This window comes from Gopherus evgoodei, chromosome 13 (assembly GCF_007399415.2).
Source record: "Gopherus evgoodei ecotype Sinaloan lineage chromosome 13, rGopEvg1_v1.p, whole genome shotgun sequence".
In the NCBI taxonomy this organism is placed as follows: Eukaryota; Metazoa; Chordata; order Testudines; family Testudinidae; genus Gopherus; species Gopherus evgoodei.
The window spans coordinates 22,668,095-22,690,268 of record NC_044334.1 but is presented as its reverse complement, the minus strand read 5'-3'; the positions used below and the strand labels follow the sequence as shown (position 1 = coordinate 22,690,268).

At 49.2% G+C, this 22,174-nt stretch overlaps 1 protein-coding gene across 6 annotated transcripts in view; it reads right to left on the bottom strand.

Moving 5' to 3' along the window:
• Positions 1–22,174, bottom strand: part of PXN (paxillin) — a 69,260-nt gene that overhangs the window by 22,987 nt on the left and 24,099 nt on the right. For 3 of the 6 annotated variants that reach the window (XM_030582628.1, XM_030582632.1, XM_030582631.1), the window contains exons 2-6: positions 8,993–9,219; positions 8,346–8,488; positions 3,666–3,805; positions 3,272–3,473; positions 2,407–2,542 (exon numbers count right to left, since the gene is read on the bottom strand). In XM_030582628.1, coding sequence (XP_030438488.1) covers positions 2,407–2,542; positions 3,272–3,473; positions 3,666–3,805; positions 8,346–8,488; positions 8,993–9,219 — 848 coding nt within the window. Of the gene's footprint in view, positions 1–2,406; positions 2,543–3,271; positions 3,474–3,665; positions 3,806–8,345; positions 8,489–8,992; positions 9,220–15,458; positions 15,469–18,096; positions 18,102–22,174 lie in introns of all 6 variants that reach the window. The other 3 variants (XM_030582629.1, XM_030582634.1, XM_030582630.1) reach the window with 2 other exon arrangements.

Here is a 22,174-nt window from a genome sequence, read left to right as displayed (position 1 = left end):
TGAATATGTTATCCTGCAGCTTCTAAATCACCTGTCTCTGGCTTGAGTAATTTACTTGGGCTATCACAGAGGGAATTCTTTTCTACCCTAACTGCACAGTTGAATAAAGTGTCAATTTTCAACATACAGAAGGTTAATAGTGCTCTGGACTAGAAATGTTATTGTTTAATATATTGATGTGAGAACAAAAGGTGAACAGCCAAGTGACAAAATCTGCAGGTGATGCAAGATTAAGTTAGTCAACACTAGAGAAGACTGTGAGGAACTTCATAAGATCCTAACAAAACTAGGTGATTGGGCCACATGACAGCAGATTAAATTCATTGCAACAAATGCAAAATAATGTAAATTATTCCTTCCAAATTTAAAGTACTCACACCCATTTCTGGTTTCTAAATTACCTGTAAACACTTAAGAGAAACAGGCAGCTCAATGAAATCCTCTGTTCCATACACAGAATCATAGAATATCAGGGTTGGAGGGGACCTCAGGAGGTCATCTAGTCCAACCCCCTGCTCAAAGCAGGACCAATCCCCAGACAGATTTTTACCCCAGTTCCCTAAATGGCCCCCTCACATGGATTGAACTCACAACCCCGGGTTTAGCAGGCCAAGGCACAAACCATTGAGCTATCCCTCCCCCCCCATAACAGCAGTCAAAAAAGCAAATGATGTTAGGGTGCACAAGGAATGAAAATCTAATATTATATAAATCCATGGTACCCTCTTCCCCATTCTGGAATATTTTGTTGAGCTCTGGTTGCTCATCTAAAAAATAAATAAATACAGTGGGAACAGAGGCCATTCAGGTGACAAAAAATGGTGAGAGGCCAGGAGAAGCTTTCATATGAACACAGATTGAAAAGATTGGGACTTAACTGGATTAGGGAAAAAAAGATTTAAGTGAGGCTATGGTAGAAATACACAAAATAACGAGTGTTATAAAGAGGGTAAGTCAGGCACTCCTACTTTACCCTCACTCATAATATAAGAGATTAAATTCAAATAAAATTCAAAATATTAAAAATCATAAAATGGAATCTTTTAGTCATCTTGCTAAGATTGTGGCATAAATGATATCATGTGACAATGAGTTCCACAGGTTAGCTATGCATTGTAAGAAAGAGTATTACACATCTGAAAGGACAAGACAATCCAATGTTTGTGTAAGCATGTGTGATATCTATATAAAAATCTTATGTAAGGGATACAAACCCTCCCACTCCAGGTAATAAGATAACCACTAACTGAGGAAGAAACTTTCCTCATGGGCAGGTTATTCCTTTTTTTTTTTTCCCTTCTTCCCCCAACCTTCCTCTGAACTAGCTGGTACTAGCCAGTAAAATAGCTGGATCACTGGTCTGATCCAGTATGAAAATTCAGATGTTCCAGATATGTTGATGCAGCACTTCCCATCCTCCTGCCCCAAAAGGCTTAGACATCAACCCCATTTTTACCTGAATGGTGGGAGGTTCTTTAGAACCCAACTCTGGAAATTTCTTGACCTTTGAGATGAAATCTTTACTGCCCAAATCATCTGCCTGGAAGTCTCAAAAATCATCTCCCATCTTCTTGATTGGGAAAAATCAAGGGCAACAAAGGGGATATCCTCCAGAGCAGCAGAGGCTGGTCTTTGCCAGTAAATAGATGGGAGATGGTTTCCTCTTATTAAATTACAACCCACCAAAACAATGGACTCTGCACTTACAAGAACTCAGCTCCTATCTGTTGCCAACAAAACATTTCATTTCACTGTGAATCACACACTGTCACACTCCTCCCCATCACCCGCAAAAGATATCCCCACCCTACAAATTGGTGTTGCTGGGCAACATAGGTGCAGTTAGTCATTATTTCAATGAAGTGTTTTTCCTGAATCAGAACAAAAAAAATTGGCACTACATCAGCTGGGATTTCCCCTCAGGATGTTGACAGAGATAGGCATTGCCTTGATCCAGTGTTTGGCATAGGGAGAAATACCCCTGAATGCTAGCTGAACACTTCGTACGACACACAGCAGCAGTTACATCAGAAAATCCTCCCTGCTTTTGAGAGATTTCTGGACATTATGAGATCTGCACTTGGCATCAGCATATTCTATCTATTGCTCAACACATCAGAAGATTAGCCTAGTCCTGTGAATGCTACACGAGGGCAAACCCTGCCAGATCTAAAGAGCAGTAAACTTAGTTTACAAGTCTCTGCATCATCCACACCAGATATAAGATTTGTCACACCAATCACACCTGCAGCAGCACTTTGACAGCATTAATACACCACCGAGAATTGACTGGTACAAGGAGTAAGGGCTGCAGTGGGTGATCTGAGGAGAGGAGGTGGTCAGTAGAAATGGATGACAGATAAGTGAGTGGAGAACACAAGATCAGAAGTTATTACGGTTGGGCACCTTGAAGTCAGAGAGAGATGCCATCAGCTCATCCAGTTCTCTTGTGGCTGAAGAAGCAGATATGCGAGTCTGCTGCTGGCTGGAGGTGACCCGCTGTGGGCTGCTCACCTCACCCTGGTTCACAGTGATGGCAGGGCTGATAAAACAAAACAAAACAAAACCACACACATTACATGTTAATGTGGTGGTGGTGGTGAAAAATCCCAGCCTCACAGCCTCAGCTCTAGGGATTCTGTTTATTCCCAGGACAGGTACAGCAAGGAAAGCAGCATGGCCAGATTCCCCACACCTGGACCCCAAATACGCCTCAACATGCCTTCCAGGAGATCAGCTTCTGTGGCACTTCCAACCCTTTGCTCTCTCTATGAGACTGCCAAAGATGCCAATTAGTGCAGCTGTGGTAGTTGGTGATATGAGCAAGCATCCATTAGGAACGAAACTGAGACCCACCCAATTTATTTTGACAGATGGTGACAATTTTCAGTCAGCATGACTGAGTTCAAAACAGAATTAGGTAAGTTCATGGAGGATAGGTCCATCTGGAATTAAACACGTACCCCCAATGGTAAAATGACCCATTGTACACTTATTTGTTTTTCCAACATTAGCAGCTTCTGACTCAATGTCAGTTGCAGTAAATCTGAGCCCAAAAAAGAAGCAGACATGGCAACAATCTTCAACTTCCTCCTTGACCTTCCCCAGTTTGGAGAGAGCAAATCCCCTCATTACCAAGAAAACAGGAGGCCATCTGCCCAGCAGTACTGCACTCTCCTAGCTGCTGTCACTAAATGGTGTGAAGTCACTAACCCATCTCTGCCCCAATGCCCCCTGCACCTAAGGGAACAGTAGCTGGGTCAGTACTCACACTGGACTTGGCACAGAGCTCTCCAGTTCATCCAAAAGGCTCTCCACACTGGGACGCACATCCTCAATCCCACGTCCTCCATTCCGCTTTGGCTTCTCTTTTGTAGGGGGTGCTGCCTTCATCCCCAAAGAGCTACTGCTCTCTGGGACAAGATAGTGAGGTCCAGTCCCACTGGGCAGGGAGGGGCTTCTACTGGCTTCATCTGACAAGAAAAAAAACAGAGTTAATAGACCCTCGCTTACAGTGGAAAGAGGCAGATACAACATGGGGAGGGCAAAAAGGAGGATGAACTGGGCAGGGGAGAAAGACTTACAGGGAAATTTATACATGGAAGGAGGTGTGAGATCCAGGCATCAACATACTTAGCACTGACACATGGGTCACCACTTCCTACCTGTTGGGAAACCACTAGGGGGACTGTGCTGAACAGCATTCAGTTCTAGGAGTAGTCGGTCCAGTTCTGACAGGTTGCTGCCCAATGAAGAGCTCATCATAGTGGGAGATGGTTCTGCAGACTTCTGCTTGTTGGGAAAACTGGGTTGAGAGGGAAAAGAGGAGTGTAAAACTGGAGTCACCTCCCTTTTGGGTGAAAGATAAAGCATGCTGGGGTCTGGGGAAAGCTTTGTAACAACAGCCCCACTGGCACCTTGTCAGGAACCCAAGACATTTAAATGTACACACTAAAAATACAATAAATAAATGTACTCAGCATAGTATCAGCTGGTGCTCATTGTTGGAGGACACTAGCACCAAAGCATCTGATCAGCTGTGTCCTCACTCTGCAATAGCAGCCATGAACAAAGTCTCAGATTTCTATGGCTGCATGTAACACAGGGTTAACAGACTGCAGGTCAGGGATATGCAGAAAAGAAACAGAACCATTAGCTAGCATAGAAGAAAGTCATTTGTTTCCAATGACATCATAAAAGCAAGAAAGAAATTCCCTCCTAGAGGAAGAGGTGAAGCATGGCTGGTTTAGAGGAAGGGAAGGCAACTGAAGTACATACCCCACTCAGCTTTCTGCTATCTAGCCCAGGGGTGGGCAAGCTTTTTGGGCCAAGGGCCACATCTGGGTAGGGAAATTGTGTACAGGGCTGGGGCACAGGAAGGGGATCAGGGCATGGGATTGGGGGAGAGGAAGGGTGCAGGGTGTATGGGGGGCTCTGGGAAGGGGGTTGGGGTGCAGGAGGGGTGCGGAGTGAAGAGGGGGCTCAGGGCAGGGGTACAGGAGGGGTGCAGACTGCGGGAGGAGGCTCAAGGCAGGGGTTGGGGTGCACAAGGGTGCAGGGTGTATGAGGGCTCACGGCAGAGAGTTGGGGTGCAGGGTATATGGGGGCCCTGTGGGGCTGGATCCGACACAGGCTGTAGTTTGCCCACCCCTGCTCTAGCCTCCTTAACTACTAAGTGATAACACAGCATACAGCAAGGTACATGGTAACAGAAACCAAACAGCAAGGCATAAGGTCTTTCTTTAAGCCCCAATAAACTGTGACACAGTCCTTTACCTTCTAGGGTGCTACCCCACATAAACAATTAAAAAATCATATCACCACATTAAATATGTACATTTAATGTTATTTTATTATATAACTGTGTGTGATGTTTGTTTTAGATACCACTTATCCAGTAGGGATATTCCCCACCCCTACTCCCCATTTTCATACCAATACTTAGCACTTGCAGTGCTTTGCGTCTTCAGAGTGCTGTAGACATTGATCTTTGCAACCACTCTGGGAGGGAAATAAGTTTACCACAGTTTATCAGATAGGAAAAACTGAGGCACAAAGAGAAGTGATTTCTTTAATGTCACAAAATAAGTTAGTTTCCAATCTGGATCAGAAATCAACACTTCCTGGCTGCCAGTCCTGTGACCAACAATCACACCCGCTATCTATCTCCCTGCCATATCAGAACATTATTGTTACAGGCTTTAGAACTCCACAAAGCCTACAGTACAAATGACAACCCTGGAGTTGCATAATACGACCAGTGGCTACCCCCATCTTGAATCTGAAGGTGAAGTCCACCGATGTTGTAGCCTCGGTATGCAATGTGTCATCTTGATCCACGCAGTCAGGCTGCACCTCTTGCTGGGACCTGCCAGCCATGCCCCGAGATTAACAAACAAGGGAAGCTGCGAACTGCTCCATTTTGTGTCATTTGCATGCAGTCCTCATGCCCCTGGCAACTGCCATTACTGCCTGAGTTGGGAAAGGTCTGGACATCCATGTTTGGGTATGTCTACACTGCAATGCATACCAGGATTAGTAGAACTCGAGTTAACAGATCCTGGGTTTGTTAATCTAGGGCTTCAGCATCTACTCTTCAGCATTTGTAACCTCAGGTTAGGAATTGCTGAACCTTGGGTGCCAACCTGGGGCTCCACTGTCTACACTGCATTACACAGGCCTGAGTCCAGCCACCCATATCCCAGACTTCCTAGCACTCTCCCCAAATGTGGCCACTCTAGCCCTTTGTTCATGATGCAGTGTGGGAAAACTTGACTATCCACCAAAAAGATCAGCCATACGATTGTGGGATACTTTTGGCAGACCACCAGAGCACGAGTCCAGTGGGGCTGCATCAACACAGCAAACCAACAGGGTTTGAACCCTGTGTCCCAGCTTGACTCAGGTTCAGACCTTTCAGCCCTGTAGGGCCCTGGGACCTTGGGTTAGTGCAATCCGTGTGTAGACAAAAGGAGATTACAGCTGAGCCTGAGTCTGAACCCTGGGTTTATGTTGCTTACCCTTAGGATATGTTACACTGCAGTAAAACACCCGCGGCTGGCCCATGTCTGCAGACGTGGGCTCGCTCGGCTATAAAACTGCAGTGCAGAGGTTCAGGCTCAGGGTTAAGCCTGGGCTCTGGAGTCCTGGCCCAAGCATCTATGCTGCAATTTTATAGCCCAAGGCCCACATACCCCAGTCAGCTGACAGGGGACAGCTGCAGGTGTTTTATTGCAGCCTAGATATACCTTTAATGGCTTTAACCAAAACCAGGACTGTCAGGCTGCTGTTGAACTAATTCAAGAACCAGCTTTCATTGTGATCAGCAGAAAGAACTGACGTGGTTAAAACTTGTCATGGATCAGGAAAAAGTTACAGCTGCAGCAACTTAAAAATACCAGACAGCAGGTGGACTGTGCAGTTTGGGGAGGTTGCTGGAAGCAGCTCTCGGGATCCTAGAGCTGCAGGGGGAGTTATATTAACTTGAGAAAGGAAGTAGCAGCAGCAGAAATTGGAACACAAAAAAAAGCTGTCTCCCTGTTCTTGTTACCTTTCCACAGTCTCCTAATAGGAGAGTGGGGGCGGTATTTGTGGCTGTAAAGATGTATCTAAATAGTTCTGACCTCTCTGAGCACGGAGATTTATAGATTTGCCATGAGCAGTCAGATTGTTCCTTCATTCAAGGTCATTTTATAAGTCAAATCACTTCACATCCAGCCAGTTCACAAGTAATTGAATCATTTCTGTTGGTCATTCCCTGGACGCAGCTTCTGTCTCCCCTCTAATAAACTGCATCGAGGATGCTCAACATGGGACTACAAGAGACTATCCTTTGCATTTTTATGGAGCTGTTCATCCATAGAGCTCAGAGCAGGCTCAGGTTTACCGTACAGTAACTCCTCACTTAACATTGTCCCGGTTAACGATGTTCATTGTTAGGTTGCTGATCTATTAGGAAACAGGCTCCTTTAAAGTTGCACAATGCTCCCTTATAATGTTGTTTGGCAGCTGCCTGCTTTGTCCACCGCTTGCAGGATTCCCTGGAACAGCAGCCCGTCCTCTTGGGGATTTGAACTGGAGGGGCTGGCATCTCCCCCCGCCCCATAAACTCCCTTAACTTCCCTGTAAGGTATGAGACTCAGCAGCTGCCCAGCAGCAGTTCAGGTGCTCCCCCACTGCTCCTGACCTGCCCTCTGCCTTGGAGCTGCTCCCAGGAGCTCCCCTCTTGCTGGGGAGGGGGGGAGAGGGGTGCTGATGTCAGGATGCCCCCCTGCTCCGTTCCCCCTCTCCACAAAGTGGAGGAGGGGGACAGGGCTCAGGGACAGAAAGGAGGGAGCTTGCTGGAAGCCAATGTTTCCTGTCTGACCTACTTAAAAGGGGAGTGTACTTGAAGTGGGGCCAGTGTACTTAAAGGGGCAAGACATGTCTCTCTCACTAATGCACACCCCTCCAAGCACTTTGCAAAGTCAGCCCCTGTGCAGCCGGGTACGTGCTGTCAGGAGGAGAGAGTGGTGCACTCTAGCTGGATAGTGTGGGTTCATCATCATGTTCAGTTTTTGCAGGGAAGTGTTTGCAGTCACTGTCCTGCATCTATTGTGTTTCCTCCCTCCTGCCTCAGTCCATTCTGCCTTGTAGAGTGTGAGGCTACATTAACAACAGCTTGTTAACCCTTGAGGGCTCAGCCGAGTTCTAGTTCATCATTTAGCAGCAAGGCATTCCCTGGGAAATATTCCACCCTCTTACTCCACCACCTCAACCAAGCTTCACAATCATTCATTGTTGTGTACAAATGTAAAACTGTTTAAAATTGTTTAAAGCTTATACTGTATATGTCTATAATGTCTTTTGTTCCCCCTCCCCCTCCTGCATTTACATTAATTCCTATGGGGAAATTAGATTCACTTAACATCGTTTCGCAGAAAGTCGCATTTTTCAGGAACAGAACTACAACATTAAGTGAGGAGTTACTGTACAATTGGAGAAACAAACACAGCAAGGATAAGTCACTTATCCAAGATCAGACAGCAAGTCACGGGCAGAGTTGGAAACAAAAGCCATTTTTTTATGTGCCCTATTCACTGGATCATGTTGCTTCCTACCCTGCCTATGGCGTGATTAAACCAGCTTTCCCACCTCAAAGTCATTTCCACAAGGCTAAATTAACAATGACCTCCATGAAAAAGGAGTTCTCAGAACTCTAGAGAGCCCTGAGCAGTAAAACCGAAACAGGACAGGTGAGTCAGTATCTATCCCGCCTCCTATAACTGGAAGCAGAGTCACAGTGCTTACTGCCCACAGTACTCTGACCACAATTCAGGCTTCTCATCTCCCTAGGGGCAGGATACCTGTAGACGTGCTCCTCTTCACTGGCACGTGAGGAAGAAGAGCAGACACTCTCTCGGGGAACAGAGGCACTGGAACTTTTGGCACTGGAGCTGTACACAGGAGACTGGGACTGAGGCTGAGGAAATGAGATTTGTATTGGAGACTGCGAACATTGAACAAATGCGTGAAATTAACAGGACAAAGCCTGACAACAAACAGCTACAGATCAGCCTCAACCCCTATTGCATAAGCTAGCTCAGCAACATGTCTCATGCTCCCTCTAGCTCACCTATGAATGTTGCCACTGAGCTGGAAATCTCCCAGTCCCCTTTCCACAGGCTGCAAGGTGGGGTGATTAATACTAGTCTTTTGTACTGTGGTTTTCACTGGAACATTGATGACGGGTCTTCAACTGGTATTTTATCGCTAAACCAGACAGAAGTGGGTGCCTAGACTCTCCCTTCCCCCAATCACTCCATCTTGTTGGGAAGCTTCCCCCATTTCCTCACCACATACCAGCCTGCTGATTACCCAAACTCCTCCTTACTCTCCACAATCCCCTCTCTCCCTCCCTCCTCACCTCATCTCCTGCACCCTAGATACACTCCACATCAGTTCAGAAGATATGCACAAACCCCTTCGCTTCCCCCAAGCATCACATACTTACTTGCTGGTGGATGTATCGGGAGACACTGGGTTGCCACTGGTCTAAAGGGTCAATCACAGTCCCATTCAGGGCTTCGCTGGAAGGAGGAGGTGGCACAGGCGGGGGCACTGGGATCTCCTGGTATGTATGGTTTCCAGTTGGATAGGAATAGGGTGTTTCCTCCGACAAGAACACTGGCCGTTTGGAGATGTGAGAGGTGGTAGACTCCAGGTCCGCTAGCAAAGCATCTGCAGAGAAACAACACGAAAGGTCTTTTTGTCTTAAGCAGACCACCAGTTTATTCCTCTTCCCCTCATTCAGATGGTGTCACATTTACAGCCCCTCTGGATGATCTACTGCACATCCTTCAAAACTGTACTGGACAGGGAAAGTGGGTCAGTAAAACCTCTGCTATAAAAGGAAACTTCAAGAGGCACCAAAGTAGTCAGAAGAAATCCCAATCTGGGATTTTCTGCTAAACTGGGAACAGCCCAGCAGCAAGGAGCATTTGGTCTCATTGTGCTTTGCAGCAGAAGAACTTGGACAAATCTACGTCAGATATTGACACAGATTAATTAAATGCCCTATATAATTAAAACATGGCTGTGAGTGCCACTTTCTCCAGGAAACGAGTTCCCTGGAAAGGATTTTCTCTGGAATCAAAGGAGCCTGAACTGGCACAAAAGAGACTTTTTCAATCAGTTTTCAAAAAGTTTCAATCAGTCTATCAGTGCAGCAAACTACCATTTGCCTCCCAGAGGAACAAGATTCCTCCTCAGCACATAGCAAGCCACATAAACGGTTAACTGGATGGTGCCTGCCAGGTAAATGCAATTTCATCGCCTGGAAACAGTTCTTAACTTGCTGGGTGAAGACTGTTTACAAATTTCTGAAGGGAAGAAAAAACCTCCATAAAGCTAGAAACATACACACTAGCATGTCAGGGAGAGGGAAACACATAACGAGCGGGTAAGACCCTCTCTGGAATCAGAATAGTCACTTCAACCTCTGAGCAAGAAAAGGGTCCCCATCATTTTGGCTTTCTTTCCGCAAGCTTTGCTCCGTGCCCGGTCCAAGCACAGCAAGGACCCTTTGCAGTGACTCACAGACAAATCCCAGCTTGCTGGGCCTGTGATCCCACCCCAAGACACCTCCTGCAATCCCCAATGGTGGAAACTCCAGTGAAGCATTGCAGGTCTGTACTGTACTTGTTCTCTAAAGAAAGCCTCACTGGCTGGGTGCCCAGCCTTCCAGAGGAGCAATAGACTCCAACACACACCTACTTAAGGCTAGTAGAGAAGAGAGGAGCTGGTCCACAAGGGACACAGGCATTCTCCATTACCAGAGCATCAAGATGTACCAGGCAGGACAGTTCAGAGAGACAGAATGCAGCCAGTGTGCAGTAAAGTAGTGCAGTTTATGTAGGACTAGGAGATGAAGCTGCTTCTCCAGAAGCCCCTTTAACTGCTCTGGATCTCCATCCCCTTCACCACAACTGCAGACCAACAGTCTTCAAGCCATCTCTCAGCCATTTTCCTCTGTGTGCTACAGCTAGCTTCAGTTCCTTCAGAACTCAGAGGGAAAATCTCTCCCATTGCTAGGCTTCACAGACATCTGGGCTTTCCAAAGCACAGCACAGCTCCCAAGTCCCAGCTGGCAACATGCAGTCTCTGATGGCAGCCTACTGGCTGTCTTCTCAAAACCCCTTAGTGAGCTGAGCAGCTCATACAAGCCCAACACATTCAATAACCCAAACTGTATGCAAAGGTCAAATGGGGGACAGAAGTTGTCACACTACACAAAGAAGGAAGGAGAGGCTTTCCTATTCTCCCAAGGGCATCTTCCTCCATGGGCCAAGGTGTTACCATGGAGAAAGATCTCTTAAATCAGAGCCCATCCCTATGGCAGGGCAGAAGAGAGGGCCCCAGCAGAGGAGGAACGTTAAATTAATGCCATGACTTTAGTCTCACCAAAAAAAGATACTCCAAGTCATTTAAACCACAGTCGTCATCTTATGGTGGCCAAAATATCCCAGGAACAGATTCTCCAAGGGCTTTTCACAGCTGGGGAAAAGTCAGTCCAACCTTTTTTAAGCAACAGAACAGCGGGTGGATTCCAGAGCTATACAGACACATACCTCAGAGGAGCCGAGAAAGTACTGCCGCCGCTCTGACTGTGCAGGTCCAATGACTCTGTGGTTTTGTGTACAGTTTCCTGCACAATCTCTATCAGGGAAGGTGGGGTTCTTGCCTCCATGCACTTCTCCGGGCCAATGACTAAAGCAAATCAGACTCCACCAGGAAGCAAGAAAACCACACAAACTCAAGCCTTCAGAGTCTCCACACCCATAGCACATGAAAGCAGAGCCCTGTGCAAGGCATTCTGGACACACCTTCCTATCCCTCCCATTCTACTGTTCTTCTCCCTCTAAGGGGCAGACACACGTAACTTTCAGCTCCTCACAAAAAACGCCTTCTCAGCTCACTTGCCCCTCAAAGGAAAGGCTGAGCAGAGGGTACTCCATTTCCTCTTGCTACACAGCACAAAACTAAGCATAACTAGCTAGATGCACCTGCTTGGTCCCATGTGTCTGTGCATGTGACAGGTTGGACGAGGAGGGGAAGGGAGAGAGCGGAGAGTAAGCGCAGGTGATGTAAAGAAGAAACACAACCTTCCCAGCTGCCCACTGACAAAAAGAGCCACAGTGCATGGAAAGGAAATATGGACACAATCACTCTACTCCCTGCTTGTGAACGGTTACGTGGCAGACAGTACAGTTTAATGATTAACTTCCCCCTACATCCTCCCCCTTCCTGCCTTGAGCAAACACTACAGAGCTGAGGAACAGGAAGCTGAAGGAGGAGGGGAGAAAAAAAGGCTGGAAGGGGAACACTCACAGTTACGGGATGATCAGGGGGGCTGGTGACGAACTATGCTTCACCTTTACAACTGCTTCCAGAGCAATTCAGTTACATACACCAGGGCAAGATCCCCCACGGCCTGTGCACATTGAGTGGAGAGAGGCAGAAAGGGAGATAAGATAGGGAGCAACCATCTGAAGAGCTGAGAAACTCATTTTGAGGTCAACATAATAAAGTTCAGTTCACTACACTAACCCTCAATCCCAAAAGGGACATTGGGGCCCAGGCGGTCAGAGCCTGCTGAATTGTACCAGTCTGTGACACTTTCATCATGTGGAAAGGTGCCCCCTAAGGATTAGTCCGTCAAGGCCTTTATAGACTAGCCCAGTGGTTTTCAAACTGTGGCTCGCGACCCTCTCCTGGGTTGCGGAATGTACGGCACTGAGTTGCAGCGGCTCTAGTCAGCACTGCCAACCAGGCTGTTAAAAGTCCCGTTGGCAGTGCTGCCCAGCTAAGGCAGGCTAGTCCCTACTTGTTCAGACACCGGTCTGCGCCCCGGAAGTGGCCAGCAGCAGGTCAGGCTCCTAGGCAGGGGGGCCATGGGGCTCCACGCGCTGCCTCTGCCCCTGCCCCGAGCACCAGCTCCACACTCCCACTGCCAAAGACGGTGGCTGTGGGCGAGAGCTGCGCGCCTCCGCCTATGAGCTGGACCTGCTGCTGGCCGCTTCCAGGGTGCAGCACGGTCCGCAGTGCCAGGAGAGGCAGGAACCCTGCCTTAGCATGGCCACTGACCAGGAGCCACCCAAGGTAAGCCCGCGCCCCAACACTATGCCCCAGTCCCCTACCCCAGCCCTGAGCACCCCCCCCAAACCCAGAGCCCCCTCCTGCACCTCAAACCCCTCATCTCTGGCCCCACCCCAGAGCCTGCACCCCCATCCCAGAGCCCTGATTCCCTCCTGTACCCTAACACCATGCCCCATCCCATGGCCCCCTCCCACATACCGAACCCCTCATTCCCAATCCCACCCCACAGACCTCACCCCCACACCCTAAACGTCTGCTCCAGCCCTGAGCTCCTCCCACAACCCAAACCCCTCATCCCCAGCTCTGTTGGGTCACGGGCATCAACAATTTTCTTCAATGGAGTCACCAGAAAAAAAGTCTGAAACAACACTGGACTAGACCACAGTTCAGGCTGCTTCTGACATACATATATTACAGCCTTGATTGATTTCTTGGTTAAGGAAATGTTCCTTCTTGAATACTCCTCTCCTCCTCCCAGGCAGGCAGTGCTGTGTGAGATTGGACAAGCAAATAAAAAGGTTTCTCGTTTCCAACCAACATGACACATGTTCACTAAAAAATCTGAACTCACTGGGGACCAATAGTTTTTGTATTGCTGCTGGCCAACAGAGGGCACCGTGGTGACTCTATACACAGCTCGACAGAAACTTTCAGAGCAATTCGCTAACTTGGCAGCAACCCATCACTCTGCCTGTTCAGCTCCAAAGAGCTGCCCTTATTTTAGATTTGCATATTGAATACCAACCTTCTGCCAGTCCCACTTACACTGCAATTTCCCCAGCCCCCAGAACACACCACAGCATCTCTGGGACCACAACCCGAGATCCCAGTAACAGCCACACATGCTGCAGTAACTACTGTTTTACTACAGTCTCCGATTGAAACTTTCTACCTGCTAGAGCTCCTCTTGTAGTCTGGAAACTTCCAAGGTCAAAGAGGTCAGAGGCTTCACTCCAGGGAATGGATTTAGTCCTCTTGTAGCAATGAGACAGATACAGCACAATCTGACAATCGAACTTCAGGTCCACTGTTTTCCCAATGAGCAAACTTGCCAGGAATGAAGCAAAGGGACTGTATTTAATGTATCTCAACCTGGACTCCCAAAGATTCACAGCACTCAGACCTGGGAGCATAGCAGTGGAAAATATTCCACTTATTGGTTACTAAATAAGGCCTAGTCTTCCCTTGGTGACATGGAAACTGCATATAGGGCCACAGCTGCTGATCTCCAACACTGGGGCTCCCATTTTCCACTCTGTTACTGTCAGACCTTCTAGCATGAGCAGAATATTGGAGGATGGGGAGTTGGGAGAAGGGGAGTCTCTACTTACAGCAATATTACTCAGTGCCATTTCTACCCTCCATTATCACTTCATTCCACTCACAGAGCTCGTAAAACGCTGAATCAATAATGCAGAGATGAGACAGACACACACAGCAGTCGCAATGCTTACATCACGAGATTCCTTAGCAAGCAACACCTGACCTCTTTGCATGGCTGGTGATCCAAATTCACCGGATTGCTAGGCCAACAGTACAGGCTGCGGAAGCAGCTCATGAGACAAGGAGCAACAGGCTTTGCTATGGCAAGTCAGACTGTGGAGAGGAGAGTCCTCTCTTGGTTAAGACCAACTATTACACTCTAAAGTGGAAACTGACTTCAGCTCGGGGTGTAGCTCAAACTGTCCTTCACAGACTGCGGACCCTGTGTTTACATTCAAGTGGCTATTCTATACCAGCTTTCCTGTGCGATGGGGATTCTTAAAAAACTGAGGCATATAATACCTAGGTATTTCTAATGCACACAGTGGCATCTGAACACCAGGTCCTTAGCTTGCACCTCCCCCAGGAAGCTTTGACAATGAAACAATTATGAACTGTGATGTCCCTGCTATTCTGGTCTTTGAATCCCACAGCTCTGTCAATGCCATTTGATATGAACCAATGGCAATAAATACTGACTATGATGCCTCAAGGTAGTTCCCAGCAATTGCCAAGATTCTGTCACTGATTTAGACAGTTTGGGACAGTGGTTCTCAAATGGTTGTGCATGCAACCCCACTTGATAGTCTGCAGAATGAGATATGTAGCAGATCAAGCAGTGCAAGAAAGGGCGATTGGGGGTGGGAAAGGAGTTGGGTCCATTAGAGGATCCCTTTATGAGAAGGGCCACAAAATGAAAACTGGAAAACTTTAGGATAAACTACTTTTACCAGCTCAAACAGCACTGAGAGAGTTAATCATCTCCGTAAGCAAGGCTAAGCTGTACACTGTACATTCCTGCCCTATCTCTCCTGCACTAGACACCCATGCACAGCCCTATCAGATGGAGAATAGCATATACATTCCAAGGACTCTGCTGCATTTTCCCTTGCCATTCATTCCCTTGCCTGTCAGCACTTGCTGCTATCTGGAGAACGCCATATCCTCAGGCAGAAGCACCTTTACAAGCAGCCACACAGGCAAATACCAAAGCTTCCTAAATCCCAGGTTTGTCTGACAAAAGCAGTAAAGCCAGCCTGAGGATCACAACACAGCACCAGGAAGGAGCACAGGAACAGTTATCAAAGAGCCCCCTTTTCACATGTACTGTATACGTCAGTCTCCTTTTCAATAAAACTAGCAGCTGCGCTTTGGCTCCTTCAGTAGACACTATTTAGCAAAGGCTTCCAAAAGAAGTGCAGATAACATTTTCACTGGCATTTTCCCTATGGCATCAAGGCTTTCTCGAAAGAGTTATGGTAAAGTCCACAGCACAGTACACTGGCAAAGCTAGAGCAGGCATAACTGCTGGCCTCCTATACACCCTGGCTGCCTATAACACAGGTTGTCCTCCACTACTCATGAGCAATCCATGACATTTCCACAAACCAATACACTCTGTTCCTCCTGCCAACCCATCCTCATGCCCCACTGCAAGATATTTACACAAAGAATTACTGGAGAAGATGTTTGCAATCCAATTTTAATGATGTCATGTCTAGCTCTCAGCAAAAAGGTATTTGCTAGCTACATTACAGAGGCTTCTCTGACCACCAATTCATAAGACAGGAGACTACACTCCAAGGAGATAGCCAGAGGAAAGCATGTACTCTCTCTTCTACCCATAGCAATCACTCCCTTGTTTCCAATAGCCTACTGCACTAACTGAAGTCTATGGCCATGTCTACATCTAAAATTTTGCAGCGCTGGTTGTTACAGCTGTATTAGTACAGCTGTATAGGGCCAGCGCTGCAGAGTGGCCACACTTACAGCAACCAGCGCTGCAAGTGGTGTTAGATGTGGCCACACTGCAGCGCTGTTGGGCGGCTTCAAGGGGGGTTCGGGGAACGCGAGAGCAAACCGGGAAAGGAGACCAGCTTCGCCGCGGTTTGCTCTCGCGTTCCCCGAACCACCCTGCAAACCGCAGGGAAGGAGACCTGCTTGTTCGGGAAACGCGAGAGCAAACCGCGGCGAAGCTGGTCTCCTTTCCCGGTTTGCTCTCTCGTTCCCCGAACTCCCGAGCAAGCAGGTCTCCTTCCCTGCGGTTTGCAGGGTGGTTCGGGGAACGCGAGAGCAAACCGTGGCGAAGCTGGTCTCCTTTCCCGGTTTGCTCTCTCGTTCCCCGAACACCCGAGCAAGCAGGTCTCCTTCCCTGCGGTTTGCAGGGTGGTTCGGGGAACGCGAGAGCAAACCGCGGCGAAGCTGGTCTCCTTTCCCGGTTTGCTCTCGCGTTCCCCGAACCACCCTGCAAACCGCAGGGAAGGAGACCTGCTTGCTCGGGGGTTCGGGAAACGAGAGAGCAAACCGGGAAAGGAGACCAGCTTCGCCCCCGAGCAAGCAGGTCTCCTTCCCTGCGGTTTGCAGGGTGGTTCGGGGAACGCGAGAGCAAACCGTGGCGAAGCTGGTCTCCTTTCCCGGTTTGCTCTCGCGTTCCCCGAACCACCCTGCAAACCGCAGGGAAGGAGACCTGCTTGCTCGGGGGTTCGGGGAACGAGAGAGCAAACCGGGAAAGGAGACCAGCTTTGCCGCGGTTTGCTCTCGCGTTCCCCGAACCACCCTGCAAACCGTAGGGAAGGAGACCTGCTTGTTCGGGGAACGCGAGAGCAAACCGGGGAAGGAGACCAGCTTCGCTGCGGTTTGCTCTCGCGTTCCCGGAACCACCCAGCAAACCTCAGGGAAGGAGACCTGCTTGCTCGGGGTTCGGGGAACGCGAGAGCAAGCTGGGGAAGGAGACCAGTTTGATTACCAGAGGCTTCCTCAGGTATGCTGGGATACCTGCTTATTCCACGGAGGTCAAGAAAAGCGCTGGTAAGTGTCTATACTTGATTACCAGCGCTGGATCACCAGCGCTGGATCCTCTACACCCGAGACAAAACGGGAGTACGGCCAGCGCTGCAAACAGGGAGTTGCAGCGCTGGTGGTGCCCTGCAGATGTGTACACCTCCTAAGTTGCAGCGCTGTAACTCCCTCACCAGCGCTGCAACTTTCTGATGTAGACGAGCCCTATGAGTTAGTGGTACAGATACTTTAATTATACCAAGGATGACAGTGTTGGTGCAGAGGGGAGAGGAATCCCTAGGATTTCCATAGGCAGCTCATCTTCCTTCACAACTGAGATGGGGTCATTATTAAGGTAAGTGGAAAGAACACCAAAATGGGGCTAGTTTGTGGAACATCTCTCTGCCCTATACCCAGCCTATTGGTCGGAAAAGAAAGGCAACATAGTGAATACAAGATACCCCAAACGCGTCATAACTAGCAGCCTTTAATTTTCCACAGCTAAAGGCCACTTCTGTGAATTCTGATCTATCAGGCAAGAACGTTACTTCTTGCTTGGAACATCTGGACAGTGAGCAGTAAGGATGGATCCAGGACTTTTCAACTAGCCACAGTGCACAGCTAATGATTCCAATGTTCAGCCACAGAGCCAGTCTCCTCCTGGCAGTGCCACAGGAGATTCTCATCACCTCTACTGCCACAGCTCCCTCATGTCCCAGAGGGAGCTGCGCAGCAGAGGTGATGAGAATCTCCTGTTGCACTGCCAGGAGGAGACCAGCTCTGTGGCTGAACATTGCAATCATTAGCTATGCGGTGGGCAGTACTCATGAAATATATTTGGTCATATGTGCTACATTTGGAACTGTCGGATCTGGACAGGGGACACCTCCAGGGGCCTGGTAACTGGGAGCACAGAGCAGTAACTGCTACGTCAAGTTTAAACAAAAAGGATAAAACACTGTAGGAATGGTCACTCTATGCCAGGGTGGCCAAACAAACTGTTGCTCACGAACCGCATTACAGTTCTTTTACAGTTAAAGTGCAGCTCGTGGTGCTCCCCATGCCTTCCTCCCATTCTCCACCTCCCAAGAGTGGTGTAGGGGGGACAGCGCAGGACCTCTGCCTTGCAGTGGGGTGGTGGAACCGGGGCTTCTGCACAGCAGGGAGTCTTGGGGCTTCAGTTCCACAGGGTGCACCCACCAGGGCTCGGGGCTTCAGCAGAAGCAGGGCTGAAGCCCCAAGCCCCAGCAGGCGCCTCCCTGCTCTCAAACTTCTGAAGATTGCCCTGGCTCAGAGGGTCTGTAAGTTTGGCCACCCACACAGGGCCAGCTCCAGGCCCCAGGACGTCAAGAGAGTGCCTGGGGCGGCATGCCGCGGGGGGCGCTCTGCCGGTTGCCGGGAGGGCGGCAGACGGCTCCGGTGGACCTCCCGCAGGTGTCCCTGTGGAGGGTCCGCAGGTCCCGCGGCTCCGGTGGAGCATCTGCAGGCATGCCTGCGAGAGGTCCACTGGAGCCGCGGGACCGGTGAGCGGCAAAGCATCCCCCGCAGCGTGCCGCCGTGCTTACGGCAGTGAAATGGCTAGAGCCGGCCCTGCAACCCCACTCTCTGGAAACCCAATCCAACTTAGCTTTCATCCCTCTAAGGGCTTGTCTACATCAGAAAGTTGCAGCGCTGGTGAGGGAGTTACAGCGCTCCAACTTTGAGAGTGTCCACATCTGCAGGGCATCACCAGCGCTGCAACTCCCTGTTTGCAGCGCTGGCCGTACTCCCGTTTTGTCTCGGGTGTAGAGGATCCAGCGCTGGTGATCCAGCGCTGGTAATGCAATGTAGACACTCACCAGCGCTTTTCTTGACCTCCGTGGAAGGAGGAAGCCTCTGGTAATCAAGCTGGTTTCCTTTCCCGGTTTGCTCTCTCGGTCCCGGAGCCAGCCAGCAAACCGCGGGGAAGGAGACCTGCTTGCTCGGGGTTCCGGGACCGAGAGAGCAAACCGGGAACGCCGCGGTTTGCTCTCTCGGTCCCGGAGCCAGCCAGCAAACCGCGGGGAAGGAGACCTGCTTGCTCGGGGTTCCGGGACCGAGAGAGCAAACCGGGAACGCCGCGGTTTGCTCTCTCGGTCCCGGAGCCAGCCAGCAAACCGCGGGGAAGGAGACCTGCTTGCTCGGGGTTCCGGGACCGAGAGAGCAAACCGGGAAAGGAAACCAGCTTCGCCGCGGTTTGCTCTCTCGGTCCCGGAACCCCGAGCAAGCAGGTCTCCTTCCCCGCGGTTTGCTGGCTGGCTCCGGGACCGAGAGAGCAAACCGCGGCGTTCCCGGTTTGCTCTCTCGGTCCCGGAACCCCGAGCAAGCAGGTCTCCTTCCCCGCGGTTTGCTGGCTGGCTCCGGGACCGAGAGAGCAAACCGCGGCGTTCCCGGTTTGCTCTCTCGGTCCCGGAACCCCGAGCAAGCAGGTCTCCTTCCCCGCGGTTTGCTGGCTGGCTCCGGGACCGAGAGAGCAAACCGCGGCGTTCCCGGTTTGCTCTCTCGGTCCCGGAACCCCGAGCAAGCAGGTCTCCTTCCCTGCGGTTTGCTGGCTGGCTCCGGGACCGAGAGAGCAAACCGCGGCGAAGCTGGTTTCCTTTCCCGGTTTGCTCTCTCGGTCCCGGAACCCCCCTTGAAGCCGCCCAACAGCGCTGCAGTGTGGCCACATCTAACACCACTTGCAGCGCTGGTTGCTGTAAGTGTGGCCACTCTGCAGCGCTGGCCCTATACAGCTGTACTAATACAGCTGTAACAACCAGCGCTGCAAAATTTTAGATGTAGACATGGCCTAAGTGACACACCATCCTCCAGCCAGTTTACCTCTGTATCTGAAAGACATGGCCTGGATTCAGATCCTTACACTTTCACTATCCTCCTGTGAGACAGTCCTGCTAACTCTCCAAAACCTAGGACTTCAGGGTTGAAAGATACTCCTCCGGACAGACTTCCTCTCTAACAAAAGCCCAAGGGCCAAACTTTAAAACAGCAACCCTCCTTCCCCTCATTAGCTGCAAATGGATCTTGCCTCCCCCCAGCTCCACAAGTACATGACTTGCACTCTCATTTACAGGGAGACAGCTCAGGGCGGTAACACGATCCCCTGCAGGACAGTTTTCATGGTGAGTAACTGCAGAGGAATGGGGAGCCTGGGTATATTTATCCCCGTAAGCAGCCTTTCAGAAGAGCTCTTGCAGCCCACTAAAAGAGCTGATCCAACAAAGACGTGCTGGAGCCTTCCTCCCCAAAACGCCTGTAGGGGACAGACCTACACACACCCTGGCAGAATCAGGCCCCAACAGAGAGGGAAGAGGTGGGGTGGGGGGTACTCCTGACCTGGAACATCAACAAGGGCAGTCCCTTCAGAAGTGCAAGTTTAGCCTATATAGAGAAAAGAGAATGATCTGGAAGAGGAAAACGGGCAGGAAGGTGTATAAGCCAGCTCCTGGTATAAGGAAGCCTAGGCACAATATTCTAATAAATGCATCTAATTACAAACTACAAAAGGGACTCTCTAAAAAAACAACTCAACCTAAGGACTACAACCAGAACAACAGCAAGGAAGCATAAACTAGATTATATTTATTTATGTGTATTACCATATAGCGTCTAGGAGCCCTAGTCACATGCCAGCAGCCCTTTGTGCTAGGTGCTGTACAAAGACCAAAAAGATGGTCCCTGCCCTAAGGGGCTTACAATGCAAGTATAAGACAAGAGACATCAGATAGGCAGGGGAACACAAAATAACTAAAAAGACAATATTTATCAGCATGCTAGGCAGTGGTCTCTAAACGCTAGCAGCCAATGGCTAGGAAGATTTTAAAGGCATTAACCCCCTAAAATAGCCCACCAATTCATGTCTGGCAGAAAAGGTGTAAGAACAGTTTAGCTTACCTTCATTCTGGTAACATGTAAGTCATTCTGAAGAGGCCATTTAAAATTTGTTTCCATAATTGAATAATACTTTGAATTCCTTACATAGAAGGCACTTGAAATCCGAAGTACTTCCCAGACATTAATGAATTAAGTCTCACAACCCTCTTATGAGGTAGGAAATGATCATTATACCCATTTTTCCAGATAGGGAAAAACTAAAGACACAGGATGTGTCTACATTGCAATTAGACACCTACAGCTGGCGTATGCCAGCTGACTCAGGCTAAGAGGCTCGGGGGCTGTTTCATTGCAATGGAGCCCAAGCTCTGGAACCCTTCCACCTTGCAGGGTACTAGAGCCTGGGCTCCAGCCAAAGGCCAAACGTCTGCACCATAGTTAAACAGACCCTCAGCTCGAGCCCTGTCAGCCTGAGTCAGCTAGTATGGGCCAGCCATGGGTTTTTAACTGCAGTGTAGACATACCCACAGAGAAAAGTGATTTGCCCAAGACCCAACGAATACTAGCAATGGTACAGACCAGATGCTGGTGTTTTTCCCTGCTCTGCCCAGATCTTGGGCAAGTCAGGTTGGCTTGACCTGCTCTTATTAGGGTTAGATGACATGGTAAAGCAACTGATTTGTAATAGTGCTCTAGCAAATGCTATTCTATTCAGGTTCTTATACTTTGCCCATCACAGGCATATCTGTGCATGCTCCAGAAACCGTGGCACAGACCCAGTTCTTTCTGTCTGCTTGCCTTACAATGACCTAGCCTCCTCTCTGATGGGAGATTAAGTGCACATTCACAGAGAAGTCCTTGGGATCCCTCTATCCTCTGGCATCACTGATGGCCTTTTGGATGAAAAAATGAGGTAATGTGTCTACAGCACTAACCTCTACAGCTGCATGGGTGCTACAGCAAGGGACAGAAATTTTCAGGAAACTGACAATGTACACAAGGCTTCAGACATCAATCACCATAGCAAAGCAACAGAGAGATCTGTGGGCAGCTAGAGACAGACACACACTAACTTTTTATCAATTGTTTTAACACGGTTCAGGCTAACTCAACAACATGGGTTGACCAGCCAGCATGAATGGAACCACATCAAGTCTAAACAGAGTTGTAAACACAATTACATTTACATCGCCTTAGGTTCTGGGTCTTCTGAGCCTCCAAGATACATCTATGCTATGTGAGGAAACTACTGCAGAGACAATCATTATATGGAAAGAGGATACTCACCTTGTTCCTGGTCTTCTCTGTTCTATTCAGTTTCTTGTGCAGCCCTCATTACTTTAGTACCCAAACACTTTCCAGTCACGTATTAAGTGATGAGATTAACATTTGTCACATGTGGATCTCTCTCTCTCCCTCTCCCCAGGAG